At 45.0% G+C, this 13,899-nt stretch overlaps 1 protein-coding gene across 4 annotated transcripts in view; it reads right to left on the reverse strand.

The window, feature by feature from the left end:
• The window catches only part of NSF (N-ethylmaleimide sensitive factor, vesicle fusing ATPase), a 78,204-nt gene that overhangs the window by 56,915 nt on the left and 7,390 nt on the right, over window positions 1–13,899 (reverse strand). For 2 of the 4 annotated variants that reach the window (XM_080565076.1, XM_080565078.1), the window contains exons 2-4: window positions 8,839–8,924; window positions 3,326–3,425; window positions 428–467 (exon numbers count right to left, since the gene is read on the reverse strand). In XM_080565076.1, the coding sequence (XP_080421202.1) occupies window positions 428–467; window positions 3,326–3,425; window positions 8,839–8,924 (226 nt within the window). Of the gene's footprint in view, window positions 1–427; window positions 468–3,325; window positions 3,426–8,838; window positions 8,925–9,057; window positions 9,207–9,533; window positions 9,657–13,899 lie in introns of those variants that run through there. The other 2 variants (XM_080565075.1, XM_080565077.1) reach the window with 2 other exon arrangements.

Consider the following 13,899-nt stretch of genomic DNA (forward strand, 5'->3'; position numbering starts at 1 on the left):
TCTCACCATGCCAGCAAATCCAGAGCAGGCTGCCGGCCTTTGACAGCTCTTAAAACTTCCCCATTCTCAAAGTTTAGGTGCAAAGAATATCCTCAACTACAACATCGGCTTTCTGCTAGCTGGTAAGTGTTCTCCAAAGCCACAAGGACAGACCACCCAGCATCCATGTTCAACGTTCACATCTGTGGGGACACTGACGTTCCATACAGAGGTAAACTGGCAGATGTCTGAAGATAAGTCAAAATACTCGTCTAGGTTTTGCAAATTTTAAGAGACAAGAAGCCTGCAGACACAGGGGCAACTCCCTCTAACCAACGAGGGCCCCACATTACTTGAAGAAGTGTTGAAAGTCTGGGATTTTCCAACACAGTTTCACTTCAGTATGGAAACACGGAATCCATCATGATCACGCCGCGGTCTGACTTACCGTCTATCTCTTGTCCAATGGAAAGTCCAGCCCATTTTCTCTGTAAGAACAAGGCAGAAACTTCAGAAATCTCGTCTTTCAATAGAACACATCTACTCAAAGCCAGCATCCTTACTTAGCAAAACAGCTCCCACCTCCCCACCATGAGAATCCTAAGAAGAAAAAAGGACAGAACCAGATCTTATAAAGACCCTCAAATTAACAGGAAACAAGTCAAAATAAAGGAATCATTTCTATTAATAATCCTATTTTCTGACCTTCAGAGGTGATCCTGCCCCATTTCTTTCATATTATTACTCACCACTGTCTTGGATGTTAAAGTTATCATACAGGACGTTTTAGAGTTTTTTGTGGGTTGTTTTTGTTGTTGTTGGGGGCTTTTTTGTTTGGTTAATTGGTGTTCTTTTTTTCTTTCTTTTTTTTTTTTTTTGACATTCTGCTTCTTTCCTACTAGAGCTCCATTGATGATCAATCACAGAAGAGGTAGCACAACTGGCAAGAAAGTCTACTTGTGAATTATTTTAAAGGCTTACGTGTAAAGAGTAGTTGCAGGAAATTGTTACAATGTGAAGTTATAACTTAAAAAAATAAAATTTGTTCAGAGAACTAGTAAGAATGGAGCTTTTCAAAACCATTAGCTTCCTTCAAACTCCTTTAAAAAAATTTGTGCAGCACAGAACCACATGAGAAGTCGGAAATGGTTCAATAACTATGTGACGTGAAAATCCATGACCTTTACAATGCCGGAAGTTATTGTTCAATAATTGCAAAAATGGTATTTTTCCAATGGTTCTTGTGACACAGACTGGCTAGTGTGTATTTACAGTCCACATTCCAAGTGATGCAGTATTCACCATCTCTTAAATATCACAACCTTTGAGAGGCACGAATCACAAAAGTATGTAAGTATCATTACACAAGGCTCCGCTAAAATTGCATTTGAAATGTTGTTCTTCATGGTCATTTATGTTTGGCTTCTTATCCTAGAAGGAACAAGTCTGGTAGAAGGCATACAATGACCTTTAAAAAAAAAAAATGAAAATTTCCCCCTTGCTTCCTCTCCAATATGTTCACGGTTCAAAACTGGAGTTAGGCTTAAGGAAAGAATTCCCTTGGCTAACAGGGATCCACCTGTTAGAATCAAAGCCCAAACAGGAAGTCTTATGTGCACTTACTGGTATTTCTGAGAAAGTAAAAACAAACTGTTTTTCCATACTTAATCTCATTCTTTACAGCTGTTTAACTGCATGGCCAGTAAGAATTCCTCCCTTCCTCTTGACACTCCAGTTCTTCAGCAAAAGATATCCTAAACTCACCTCCGCCTGAAATATCAAGCACCAGGGACCACCAGTGCAAGAACGGTGGGCCAGCATACGAGTACTCCCATGATTCTTGGGCTTCGCTTGAACCCTCCAAGTTAAGGCTACCACCAGCTTTTGGAACAGGAAGGAAAGCTAAGTTCAGCTAGAATGACTGTTTTGGACGTCCTCTGTGGCAAGAGGTACAGCTCAATCCCCGTGTTCATCTGGGTACTTTCTGCTAGGAAGTTTGTCATCACCACACTGCCCTTCGTCTTTTGCTCTTCTCTCCAGTATACAAAACTTTCCATGGTTCTTACTATTTAAGCTTGAGAGTTCAGATTATTACAATCTGAAGGTGGTCAAGAACTTGATGTATGTAACAAATGCAGACCAGACTTCCTTGGAGTTCTCAGAGCCTCAGCGTCCATTACATGACCCTCCACAAATACATGAGATGGGACTTGAGGTGAATTTGTATTTTGTGTAACACTGGCTGCAGTTATCCAAAGCTTTAACAAATACTGGAAGTTAAACCCCAGCACTAGGAACACTCAAACAGAACATTCATTTACCAGCAGCTGTAACGCCTACTACCAGAGGCGCTTTTTAGGGGCAAGCAAACTACCTCATACCTTAGCAGAACTTTCTCAGATCAACAATAACTACTGGAATCTAAGAAAAGAAAAATCAATTCTAGACCACAAATACATTTATTTCAACTCTGTGATACAAATAACTTCTACTGATAGCTGGTTTTCAGTTTTGGCACCATAAATCTTAACTGGACATATGGTAACTTAACATTCTCTGCACCCACTCATCCGGACAAATTTGAATTTGAACAACACGTCAAAAAGCAAAAAGTGGTTTTGGGGCCTATGCCAAGTCATCTGTTGAGGAAAAAAGTCTGTTTGCAGCACAGACACTCAGCAGAGACTCAGCTTCTAGACTAGTTACTAGCAGACAAATACAGAAGCATTAAGCCAGTGACCATGTTTGTTGCTGTTGTGTATTATGCAACTCACTGTGTAAGTCAGTTGATGGCTACAAGATTAATTTTTCTACTTAGAAGTTAATTGTATCAATTATTTATTCTAAGCATCATTTAGCATGCAGTAACTTGACTTAATTAAGAAAGAGGTGACTAGTTAAATCTATTTTATGCATTTAATTGCACATCTCTAGAAATCCTAACACTCAATATAGTCAAGAAAACTTCCTGCAGGTCTTTGAAAGAGAAACACAGCAAAGAAAACCCTCTAAAACAAAGGAAAACCAGAGAACAATACAAATTCAAAACCAATAGCAGACATTGCTTATGCTTTTCTTTTTGAAAGTGTGTTTCTGGTGGGTTTTAAAAAGATTAAATTATACCTTTCCTAGTATTTTCCAGAATATGCTAAACGTACAAAGGAATATAATCAAGCTCGCTTCAGCTACAGTAAATGCCTCTTTGAACTTTTGCTTTCAGAAATCAAATTTGCAGCTCACGTTCATGGAGGCGTCTCCCTCCAATTAGTCTAGCTATCTTCAATCCAAATCTCAAAAGACATTTTGCTTATTCTACAGGAAAACAGTAAGTCAAACCAGGCAGTACCTGGGGCAAGCTGAACGCGATGCTGCCAGGAACAACAGAGGAATGGGTTCTCAGCGTGAAAATGTATTTGTGGTTGGGAGAAGTCTTCACAATAACATGTCTAGAAGAGAGAACAGTATTTTACTCCAATATATATCCCTGTGCATTGCTCCCAGTGCTAGGAGAATTCAAAAGAGATGAGCCAGCTTATACCTGGACCTGTAACAGGAAAAAAAATAAAGGCTAATAATTACTATTTAAGTTCCCCCCCCGGTAGCCTTTTACCTCAGGAATTGCTCTGTACAAACGTGATAGAACCAGACTATAACCACAAAGACAAAGGCTGCTATATTTAAAATCAACACCAGGCTCACATCTCAAGCATATAACACCGAAACTGTAAGATTTTACCCCAACACAAGTAATATATATATCCCAGCTGAGATTTTCATATGAAATAGATGCAAAGCCCATAAAAGGATCTTAGTACATTGATTAGAGGTTTGATTACTGAAAAAAATAGAAGCAAGTCCTGTACAAAAGTAAAATCCAATAGGCACTGAGACTGTCCCTCCCATTTGCTAGGACCTACAGCTCCTTGCACGGGACCTGAAGACCAGAAACACTACTATTAACACAAAACAATACAAACCACCAGAAGCAGACAGAGGCAGCAACTGCACGTGCCTGTCTGTCACCCTCAAAAGCAAAGCCATCAGGAAGGGAAATACCCAAAACCTATGCCTGATAGCTCTTACCATACGATAGGCAGATTTCTTTTTGGCATACGAAAGCAAAACAAAACGCAGATGGGATTTGTGCGCGCTGGCAGCAGGGGCGATGGCCGAATCAGGTTTGTTCCTTGCAGCCACGTGCAGTTCCATGACCCGCAGGAGGCACATGGCCACCGACTGCTGCGACCTGTGGTGTCCCCTCTTCCTGAGCCTCTTATCCATGGTTAGAAATTGAGGGCTAGACAAGTCACGCTAACAGCCAAAGCCTGCATTCCCAGCCATCCTCCCCCCAGCCAGTGAACGTGCTACACACACACATATCTTCGTTTGCTCACACACAGTGACTCCAGCACCATCCAAAAGCAGATCTGCACATACATACGTTGGCTACGCTGCACATGCACGACAGCTTCAGCCACGTGGAGAGAGCACGCGGTCCTCTGAGACTAGAGGAAACGTGTGGCCTGCAGACCAAGATGACCAGCCATCACTAGCTTCAGTGCGCACACAGGGCAGCTCGCAAAACCTTGCGGGAATTTCTGCACTGGTGGCACAGCAGGGTAAGAAAGCATTTGAAACGCAGCGGTACGTACGTGCCTGCTCCATCAGGCGGACAAGTGATTTGGTTCTTTACTGGTTCTGGCCCTAAGTCACCCACTGGTGCCCCAACCCCAGCGGCAGGGATGTGCGCCCTTCCTTCCCCATTTCCTCCTGCCCCAAGCTTAAACCCAGAAACCTGTTAGGTAGTTTGGTTCCTTGCAAGTCTTAGCAAGGGAGAAAAAGGCATTTAAGGTGGCTTCGTGGTGATCATGGAAGACTTCTGAGGACTGGAAGAAAGCAGATGTTACTCCTATACTCAAGAAGGGCAAGGAGGAGGATCCAAGGAACTACAAGGCTGGTCAGCCTCGCCTTACACCTGGGAACCAAAACACACTGGAAACCAAACACACTGAAGGGCAAGAAAGCAACTGGGAGCAGTCACCATGAATTCACAAAGGGGAAATCTGTCCTCACCAAGCCCAGCTTCAGACCAGGCACCGGCCGAGTACCCTAGGTGCCCGTAGCCGGGCCAACACCATCTCAACGCTACCTTAAACCTGGGTGACAGCACAGAGCATCCCCCTGGCAGGTCTGCAGATGGCACAAAACCAGGAGGACAGGCTGACCCGTCTGATGGCTGCGCTCCCATTCAGCAGGGCTTGGTCTGGAGACGGGGGCTGACACAAACAGCACGGAGTTCAACCAAAGGAAACGCAAAGTCCTGCAGCAGCACGGGTTGGGGCCAACTGGCCAGGAAGCAGCTTTGCGGGCAAGGGGCTGGGATCCTGGCAGACGGGCTGAGCACGAGCCAGCACCGTGCCCTTGCAGCACCGATGACCGACATCAGGTTGGGCTGCTGTAGGAAGAGCCAAGGGCGACCGTCCTTCCAGACTGTACGTTGCTCCAAGGGCTGTTTTGTTTTAAATCTGTAATAGGGAATAGATACTGTGTTCAGCCCTGGGGCCTCCAGCACAAGGAGGACATGGGCCTACTAGAACGAGTCCAGAGGAGGGCCATGAAGATGAGCAAAGGGCTGAGCACCTTTGCTGCAGAGACAGGCTGAGGGCATTGGGGGTGTGCAGCCTGCAGAAGGGAAGGCTCCAGGCAGAGCTTATGGCAGCCTTCCTGTACCTAAAGGGGGCTGGGGAGGGACCCTTTGTCAGGGAGTGTGGTGATAGAACAAGGGGGAACGGCTTTAAACTGAAAGAGAGGAGATTTAGATTAGATATAAGGAAGAACTTATTTCCTATAAGAGGGCGGTGAGGCCCTGGCCCTCACAAAAACCTCTCCCAGCACACCGGACAGCGCAGCCTGACAGAGGTCAAATAAATGTCCAGAAAGGGGGAAAAAAAGAGAGAGAAAAGAAGAAATAAATCAGCTTTCTGAAAAAAAAAAAAAAAAAAAAACACTACAGCCAAATAATAAGATTAGAAAAGGTCAAATCCTGACAGACTCTTCAAGAACAGCCACATCTCAGCAACAGCAGAAGCAGAGAGTTTCCCACAGACTGCAAGAAACCGAAGTATTAAGAACATTCAAAATATGGCAACAGCAGGAAAATGAAAATGCACTTTCCAACATTCATGTTCACCAGGAAGAAGCTTGGAGAGCTTATGGAGACTCATGGGGAAAATCTCCACCTCTTTAACAGCTTCTGCTTATAACCTAATAAAAGGAGTAATGAGTCACCAGGGCCAGCTATTTCCCAAGAGCTCTAATGGATGAAATTGCTGCTCTAATTCACGGGCAAAGCCTTGCCTGAAACCATCAGCACCAAAGTACGACTGTAATGCAGGTTCTTAAGGGCTCCCAGGGAATACCACCAGTCAGTAAGCCTGCTGGCCAGGCTGAGCAAGCCAACAGAAACCGTAACAGGTAACAACTAATGGACATGCGGGTTAATATTATGTTGGTGAAGAAAGAACATGGCTCTTGTACAGGAGAGGATACCTTGCACATCTTTGTAACGAGCCCAATGAGCATCTTAAGAATTCGGTAAGTATCTGCCCATGTTGTTACAGGAATCCTCCTCTGGTGGATGCTGGAAACCCATGCACATTATCCAGCAAGGTTTTTCAACCCAGATAACTAAACTGGCATGAGATAATAGGGATGGTTTCCCCATATAAAAGACAGGAATAGAGGTAAGAATAATTAGTCAGTTGTCAATGGAAAAAAAATGCCATTCATATAAAATGCCCTGGCTTCCTCCCAGACTGCTGCCCCATTCACTGTCCGGTTGCTTTCAACGTCTGCTTCTCTCTCCAAAATACTTCTGGAGCCCTCAGGAGAGGAGTATGTCACAGGAACGTCAGACAGCGCCACTTACCAAACCAGCAATGCAACCACAGCAAAGCATTGCATCCCATGAACTCCTGCGTCACAAAATTATGATTCATACAGCCCCAACACACAGGGTGTGGAAAATGAAGCGTGAAAAGATCTACAGTGGCATCTCGGGGATAAACCATCTCACTGATCTAAGGTCAAGATCTCTACACCATGAGCACCAAACCTAAGTGTTAAAACAAAGCCCTTCGTGTAGCTGTTAGCACAAAAAAAAAAAAATCTCTGCAGCCAGTCATGGTTAGGGCAATACAAACCCAAACTGCTGACAGCACGCACAGTACTGCAGCAGATCGTAAGGATGGTCTTGCCCAGTATATCTGCAATGCAGCAGAATGACTACATCTTTCGGTAGTAGCTGAATGCTGGGATGTTTCTCTGTACTCTAGTCTTATACTTTTCCAAACAATTTATAGCATCTGTTCACAACCAAACATATGCTGCTTTCTTCATAAGCCCCAATTTCTAGAAATAGGCAGCTCTCCTGGGGAGAATCATCTCAGCCGGAACCACGGCCAGCCTGCTTACCAAGCAAGTCTCAGGATACCGCTGCCTGCACACTTGGATAATGAGGGAGGGTTCTCAGACTGAAAGGAAAACAGCTGGCTGCTGTAGGTCTGGAAGCTGGGTCCTTCTAGGACATCCACATTTCAGGAAATTAACTTTTTTATAATGTATGAGGTACAATGCTCAGTTCGAGTATTTTTGTAAGTCCATTACTTTGGGAAAAAAAAAATCTACTTGGGGAAAAACATCATTTGAAGAGAGCAGGACACCCCTACCTTCAACCAGACACTTTTGCCTGCTTCCGACTAAAAGTTTTGCTGTTTTGGGAGCGAGGTGGTTTGGGTTTTGGCGTTTGTTCATTTGACACTACAGGCAGGGTTGTGCAACCACAGTTCTGCTGAGCAGCAGGAGGCCAGGCCAGCTCGGTGCAATGCAGGAGCTCTCCAGGGTAGCAGCACAGCCGACCGACAGCACAGAAAGAGCACGGCTGCAAACGCAGGGCCCCCGTGCTCCCTGCAGTTCACAGCCGCTCATTTTCCACCCTTAGCAGAATTTATCTGGGCCAGGTATTTTACGCTAAAGCCCAAAGTATATCATTACCATTTGTTAAACACTGTTTCCCATTTTAAAAATCCAAGCCCTTTAGCCTCCTGCTATGTGTGATGCTCTCTTTCAGCTGATACTAATTACTTGTCTGCAATCTGCATACGGAAGTCCTTTAGAGAGCCACCTCGCTGCTGCAGCAAAGCAAGGGAACTGAGTATTTGAATTGGCTTCCTTCAATGCAAAGCCCTTCTGTACATTCCATGCTGAAAAATTAATGTGTTTTCTGTCTTTCTCAGAAAAGTAAAGCCCAGACTCAGCTTCTATCACTCACACAGACTTGTAATTAAAGTATCCAAATTGCTGTGCTCACGCTCTGGTTGCCTTGCCCTGTTGTTCTTGTGCATGCAAACCCCTAGAATAAGAGATGGTTTCTGCTGACGCTACTCTTCAGTACCCCAGTATGATGAGGAGTGGGAAGATGCCCCTAGTAACACAATTAAACGATAAAAATCTATTTGAAAATTACCCATTAGCTCAAATATTCTATGTAACAGCAACAACAGGAAAAAAAAAAGAAAAAAAGTTCAAAAAAGGTCTGAATTCCTTCACTAAGAAGTGTTTATAGTTACTTAAGCAGCTCCAGTTCCCAAGCTGGGAACACTTCACAGAAAATAACGTTTTTGAATATCTCCATTGCTGATGAGGCACATCCAAAGTTTTGTTTTCTAAAGGTACAGAACTTTTGTTAACTAACCTACTGTATTTACGTTCCCAAATGTGAAATTCCATTCCACCTCCACCCAAATTATGAAAACGATCCCTTTTTGATTAAAAGTTGAAAGAGCAACACTGCACACTTACTGTCCGGATGGGAAGTCCTTCTCATTCACCACAGCACAGTTTGTTAATGACAGCTCATCGGTGGGACACCTCGCTGCTTGCATAGACTACGAGAAAGAGAGGGAAGGGGGAAAAAAAAAAAGTAAATATCAACACTGTACTTTTCTCCTTTACTAAGGCAAGCGTCAAAGCTTCTGTAAACCCATAAAACACAAACTGGTCTCACGAGTACTAACGTACTGTGAGGGCACTGACAAGTTCCTCTTTCTCTTCATGATTTCTCCAAATTCTTCTGATCAACAAAGAGGGTTGTAACCAAGACCTCTGCATTACAGTCTAGTATACCCAATATTTCAGGAAAAATACCTAAGAAATACCTAGGAGAAAGCCTGCAAGGTAAATGATGTTAACTTGCTAATGAACCCTGGTGTTCATGGAGCTTCCCTGAACCCTGCAGCCTGCCAGAAGGTAGCAAAGTGCTCCCTGGCAGATGTTTCTTGCCAGGTACCACCACCCTGGGGCTTTCTGAAAGCTGGTACGGCACAGCAGCTGCTGGCAGAGCCCTACAAGCCTGGGTAACCCCATCTCACGCTGCTGTGCTGGGTTAGAGGTGCACGACGTGGGGAAAAGAGGGCAGAATGAAGATGCTACTTTTCTACTTCCCTCACGTTACTCAGCAAACTAAAATCTGAGACCTCCACGCTGGATATATGCACTCAGTGCAGCACAGGGCATCGCCGGAAGACTGCAGGAAGGTTTCGTTCTCAGCCAGCTGCTCCCCAGCTCCACTGAATCTCCATAAAGCTCCTCTACAAATGCATCAAGATGCAAATGATATTTCCTACTCTATAAGAAACATTACAGATCAGTAATAAATAGAAGAAAATTAAGTTAGGCTGCCAGCTCCAGCCTATCGCTACTTAAATATCATTGCAACCAATTTTGTGGGGGTGTCTTCCCCCCAGCCTTTTTTGTTTAAGTCAAAGGAGCAATCCTATTTCAAGAGACTATGTTCAGCTTTTTCCTCTACTTTTACAAGGGGATCGGCAGCTAAAATAACCTGATAGCCAATACTCTGCTGCCCCATCCCAAGAAAGCACCTCGGCAGGGTGGCTGAGGAGCACCAAAGAGAAACCTTACCCCTTCCTACATCCCCAGCCCCATTTGCTTCCACTGAATTATCCCAGAGAACAATAGCTGAAAGATCAAAATTGAGCTCAAAATGCTTCTAGAAATAGAGGAAACAATGGAAAGGGTGAGGTCTCTATTGCTAGCTACAGACTGAAATTTTTAATTCAGAGCAAATCTAAATTTGACTGCCCAGGATGTCTTTTTTTTTTTTTTTTTTTTAATTAGAGTCAAAGCCCAACTATTTGTCAAACAGAAATTTGCAGCCAGGGCAACAGAAACCATTTGCCTGTGACAGTTTACTGCTAAGGGCAATCTGAAACGGGTTTTCTCTCGAGACACCCTTAAATCCACACACACGTGCCTCGATGATTCCCCATGCATTGCCATCCTGCTCAGCCTTCACCCCCGCAGCCCTCTGAGCCATTTGAGAACCGAATCACAGAAAATTCTTCTCCACGTGTATTGGAGCAAGCGTACCCTGTAACAGATCAGCTTTTTATGTAACAATGCAACTCTTCTAGAGTATTTGCTATTTAGAAATGAATTAATTCATTATTTTACTGAGTAATGCCTAGTTGCCCTTGACATATGTGACAACAGAAAATACATCTGTTTCCAGCCTTGAAATCATTTTATCTACCAGAATGTGAAGTGTAGTAAGACATTTTAATTAAATACTCTTGTAATAAAAAATCGTGGATATCGGCGGACTTCTGAAATAGACACCCTGCCTGTTAAGGCTCGTCACCTGAAAAAGCATTCACCGCTTTATCAGTTCACCTTTCATTTGTGAGGGGACTATTTTCTGAAGAGCATGCCCTGATAAATGCATTAGGTAGGATATTTCTGGAGAAAACCATCCAGAGAGCTCCTGGATTAAGCCTTTTTACAGCACTAGTCCTCAAACGCGTTTTTAATCCTCGCTGACAAACTGCTTCCTACACGAACCGCGAGTGCCTGGCAGAGCTGCCACTCCTCTGCGTTATTTCTGTCCGCCTCTGGGAACGTGCAAGCTTTGCTTTAAGGACCTGCATAAATATAAAGGAATGCATTTCAAATTCAGCACCAAGCGTTCCTTTCCCCGGCTTTACAACATGATAGATGTGTGGCAAACCCTACTTTCTTCTGCAGCAGTACCAGCACGGCCCATGCCAGCCATCCCAGCGCCCGCCCCGTTCAGCGCCTCCTCCTGCGCTCGGCACAAGCCCGTTTCTCCCTTAGCACTGACCAACACCTCCCGCTGTACCTAGCAGCTTCGCTGTGCCCCCAGCTCCGCAGTCCGTACCCTCCACAAGCTACAAAACGATTTCAGAAAACTTCAATATGTTATCGACACGCAAGCGTTTTCAGCACCACGCAGCTCGCGCAAGAAAAGGATGTCGCCCAACCGAAGCAGGTTTTCCTGAATGTCCAAGAGACAATTTGAGGAAATCCGGCCACATAGAAGACAACTAAACCGAAAAACACCTAGAGAGGACGGAGGAACAAACAGTTCCAGAGGCCTCCTCTTAATCTCCCCACTCACATCCCCAGCACCACTGTTACAGGGGCTCTTGTCTGTCTGTCCGGCAATTGAGCAAGGACGCGGGCACAGGCAGCTCCTGCATATGTTTTAGGGCATCAAGGCACAAGTCCAGGGCGTTACAGGAGTTGCTGGAGCCCAGCGGGCTGCCCTGTGCTACAGTGGCAGTGCTGTCAGGGAACACTTGCAGCTCTCGCAGTTTGGGTGCCCCCAGCACAAACTGAAGGCCGTGCCTTTCCCCAGCACCGCCCAGCAGCAAACACAGGGAGCAAAATCCCTGCAAGTATATTTAAAAAACCATCAGGTATATTTACACAAGCTCTTTGTAAGCTAGTTAGTAGGTTACTGCTAGGAACTAGTCAAGACAACACGAATCCCAGTTGCAGCAAGGCACCAGAGCTGATCTTGCAGCTGACAGCAAATGGCACCTGCTGCACTCCGTGGCTGTCACCTCTGGCTTGAAGGTGACCCACATACATCTTCCCAGGTCCCGTGCCCACAACAGACACTTATCAGGCTTAAAGGAGCAAGAGAAGTCTTCTCCGCCTCCAGCTGCTGCTCTGATTTATCCAGGGAGAGGACTCCAAGGACAGGGAAGCTCTGTGGAGGTGACTCCAGCTCGAGGCGGTGCCTCCTTCCTGAAGCATCCTCAGCAGGAGGCATCCATCACCCCCTACAGTACTGCGGTACCGGCCACCAAACCGTGCCTACGCAGAGCTCTACTCCAACAACCCTCCTGTTTGCCAAGAGAAAAATGTGACTGCAAGACGCACCGATAAATCTTATGCTGAAAGACAGACACGAAGGACCTCACCCTTGGATTTATGACACAGCAGCAATGTTGCCTCCATTCCTCTGCCACTGAGCTGATGCTAACCACAAAGATACAGCACCAGGAGGCTCAATGACCTGACACATTTTACTTTTACAGAGTAAAACTTACTCCCAAAGAACAAATAGCTTCCTAACCGAAGCAAATATCACAATGTCTGATCTTTCAGAGACTAGTCTTCAAAGCTGCATGGATTGCAGTGTTCCTCAAGTAAAACATGACACTGAGCTGTCCTTGTGTTTTGGGAGAGCTCAGCCCAGAAAGCAACGCGAAGTTATTTGGGTATTTTCATACACAGATAAAAATGCCTCTTCTCATCCTGAATTGCAAGACTAGCATCCTAAGCAAAAACAAAGCACTGCACTCACTGGGAAAGAGAATGAATAAGATCTCTGGAATATTACAGAAGAGTAGCATGGGTGAGCACAGAGTACAAAAAATACGGTTAATATTTGTGAATTGTTAAGGCTGATAGAGGAAGCTAAAGAAAAACATGTGTCCCATTACTCAGACCCCACAGGAGGTAAGTGGGCGGTACATAATGGCAGCACACCACTACCTGTCAGTTGCTACCGAATAAAAGAGCGAAAACGTTAAATGCTAAGGCAAGGATGCTCTTCACTTGAAACAGCTTAACTCATTTAATGTTCTAATCCTAACCAGGGGATTATGAAACAGCTTCTGAAGCTGAGGCAGGTTCTGCTCTCTGCACTGCTTCTGCACTATTTGTTTATACAACAAATATCGTTAAAGCACTGTATGTTTAAAATCTTTTGTGGAAAATGTATGCACGGCGAGGTCTGCACGTATATCTGTGTACATACACATCGTATCCGCCACGCAGATGTTGGCAAACAAGTGCTAGGCAATGTCAAACAGCTCTGAGTAATAGAAACTGAAGTTTCCTCTTCATCTGTGTACCAATGGGGGTTGCCCGTTCCAAAAAGCTCTCCTGTGCCAGCTCTTAGGTGCCAAAGTACCTTCAGGCCTCCAGTCTAGAGCAGAGGCATGGACGAAGAAAGCCGAGCGCCCGCTTACCAGGGCAGAAGCAGGTGCACTCCTGCCTGCTGGCTGCGTGGGACCACAGCTGACTCAGGCAGAGGGGCTGGAAGCGAAACGCTCACTCACCACTGCAAATAAAATCTCTTTGTTGAATATCGAAAGGGAGACTTACGATACTAAAGGAGCTCTGAAGAAAAACAAGAGAACCGAGATGCTGCAACGTAAAAACCTACAGCAATATTCAAGACTCCGTTCCTGAGGGAAAGCAGGTGTGCATGAAGCATCGCCCAGTGCAGTTTGTATCAGAAGATCCAACGCATCAAGTGGTAACGGAATCCAAGGAAAGAAAACAACAAAGCAATGAACATTAAAATTGCAAACAGCAGGAGCCTGCTGCACGCAGATGACGAGCACCAGCACTAGCACGCAGAAAGATGAGCTGAGGCAGAGCTGGGTCAGCAACAGCCTGGGAGAAGGAGCCAAATTAAGCTCTTCCAGCACAGAAGGCCTGAAGAGGATTATAACTACTTTCTCTCTAAACACACACATATCATAGAGCTAAATAACAGAGAGGAAAAATGACTCTATCCTAAAG

The sequence above is a fragment of the Anser brachyrhynchus genome (assembly GCF_964034855.1).
Source record: "Anser brachyrhynchus genome assembly, chromosome: 22".
In the NCBI taxonomy this organism is placed as follows: domain Eukaryota; kingdom Metazoa; phylum Chordata; class Aves; order Anseriformes; family Anatidae; genus Anser; species Anser brachyrhynchus.